Source organism: Frankliniella occidentalis, unplaced genomic scaffold (genome assembly GCF_000697945.3).
Source record: "Frankliniella occidentalis isolate FOCC.00 unplaced genomic scaffold, Focc_3.1 Scaffold265, whole genome shotgun sequence".
In the NCBI taxonomy this organism is placed as follows: Eukaryota; Metazoa; Arthropoda; class Insecta; order Thysanoptera; family Thripidae; genus Frankliniella; species Frankliniella occidentalis.
In genome coordinates, this window is record NW_026267391.1 from 378029 (window position 1) to 378547 (window position 519).

The 519-nt window shown below is 63.2% G+C and overlaps 1 protein-coding gene across 1 annotated transcript in view; it reads right to left on the bottom strand.

The window, feature by feature from the left end:
* The window catches only part of LOC113209716 (transmembrane protease serine 9-like), a gene marked incomplete at its 5' end in the record, with an annotated part of 19191 nt that overhangs the window by 13039 nt on the left and 5633 nt on the right, over positions 1-519 (bottom strand). The window contains 2 exons of the mRNA XM_052273363.1: positions 59-150; positions 246-516. Coding sequence (XP_052129323.1) covers positions 59-150; positions 246-516 — 363 coding nt within the window. The remainder of the gene's footprint in view (positions 1-58; positions 151-245; positions 517-519) is intronic.

The window sequence follows — 519 nt, forward strand, 5'->3', positions numbered from 1 at the left end:
GGTTGTGCTCCCCGCCGCCCGCGCACAGCTGGGTGGCGTCCTCCAGGCCGCGGGGGACCTTCTGCATGTCCAGCTCCAGGTTGTCCCTGCAGTACCGCATGTCGCGCACGGTGAGGTTCACTTTCAGCAACGACTGACTGCCATCGTCCTCTACAGACAATCGATAGAACGAAAGCCTCTACAACAGGGACGTCTCTGGGCAAATCCATTATTTAGTCGAGTAGGGCGGTCTCTCAGCTCCTCACCGAAGCTCGTGGCGCCCCATCCGGTTGCGACGGCGTCCCTCCCCGTGTTGTCTACATCCATGTCCGTGTCCAGGCAGGCCGGATACACCCCATCCCTACGCAAACGTGCCGGCTGCGCCAGCCGCAAGAGAGCGATGTCGTTGTACTTGACCGGCCCGAGGTACTCGGGGTGCACGATGACCTGTGCGACCTCTATCAGCTGGTGGGTGTCGGCGGCCTTTGGCTCCTGGCTGGTGCGGTTGGTCGCGCCGAGCAGCGCCCAGCGAATCGGCTG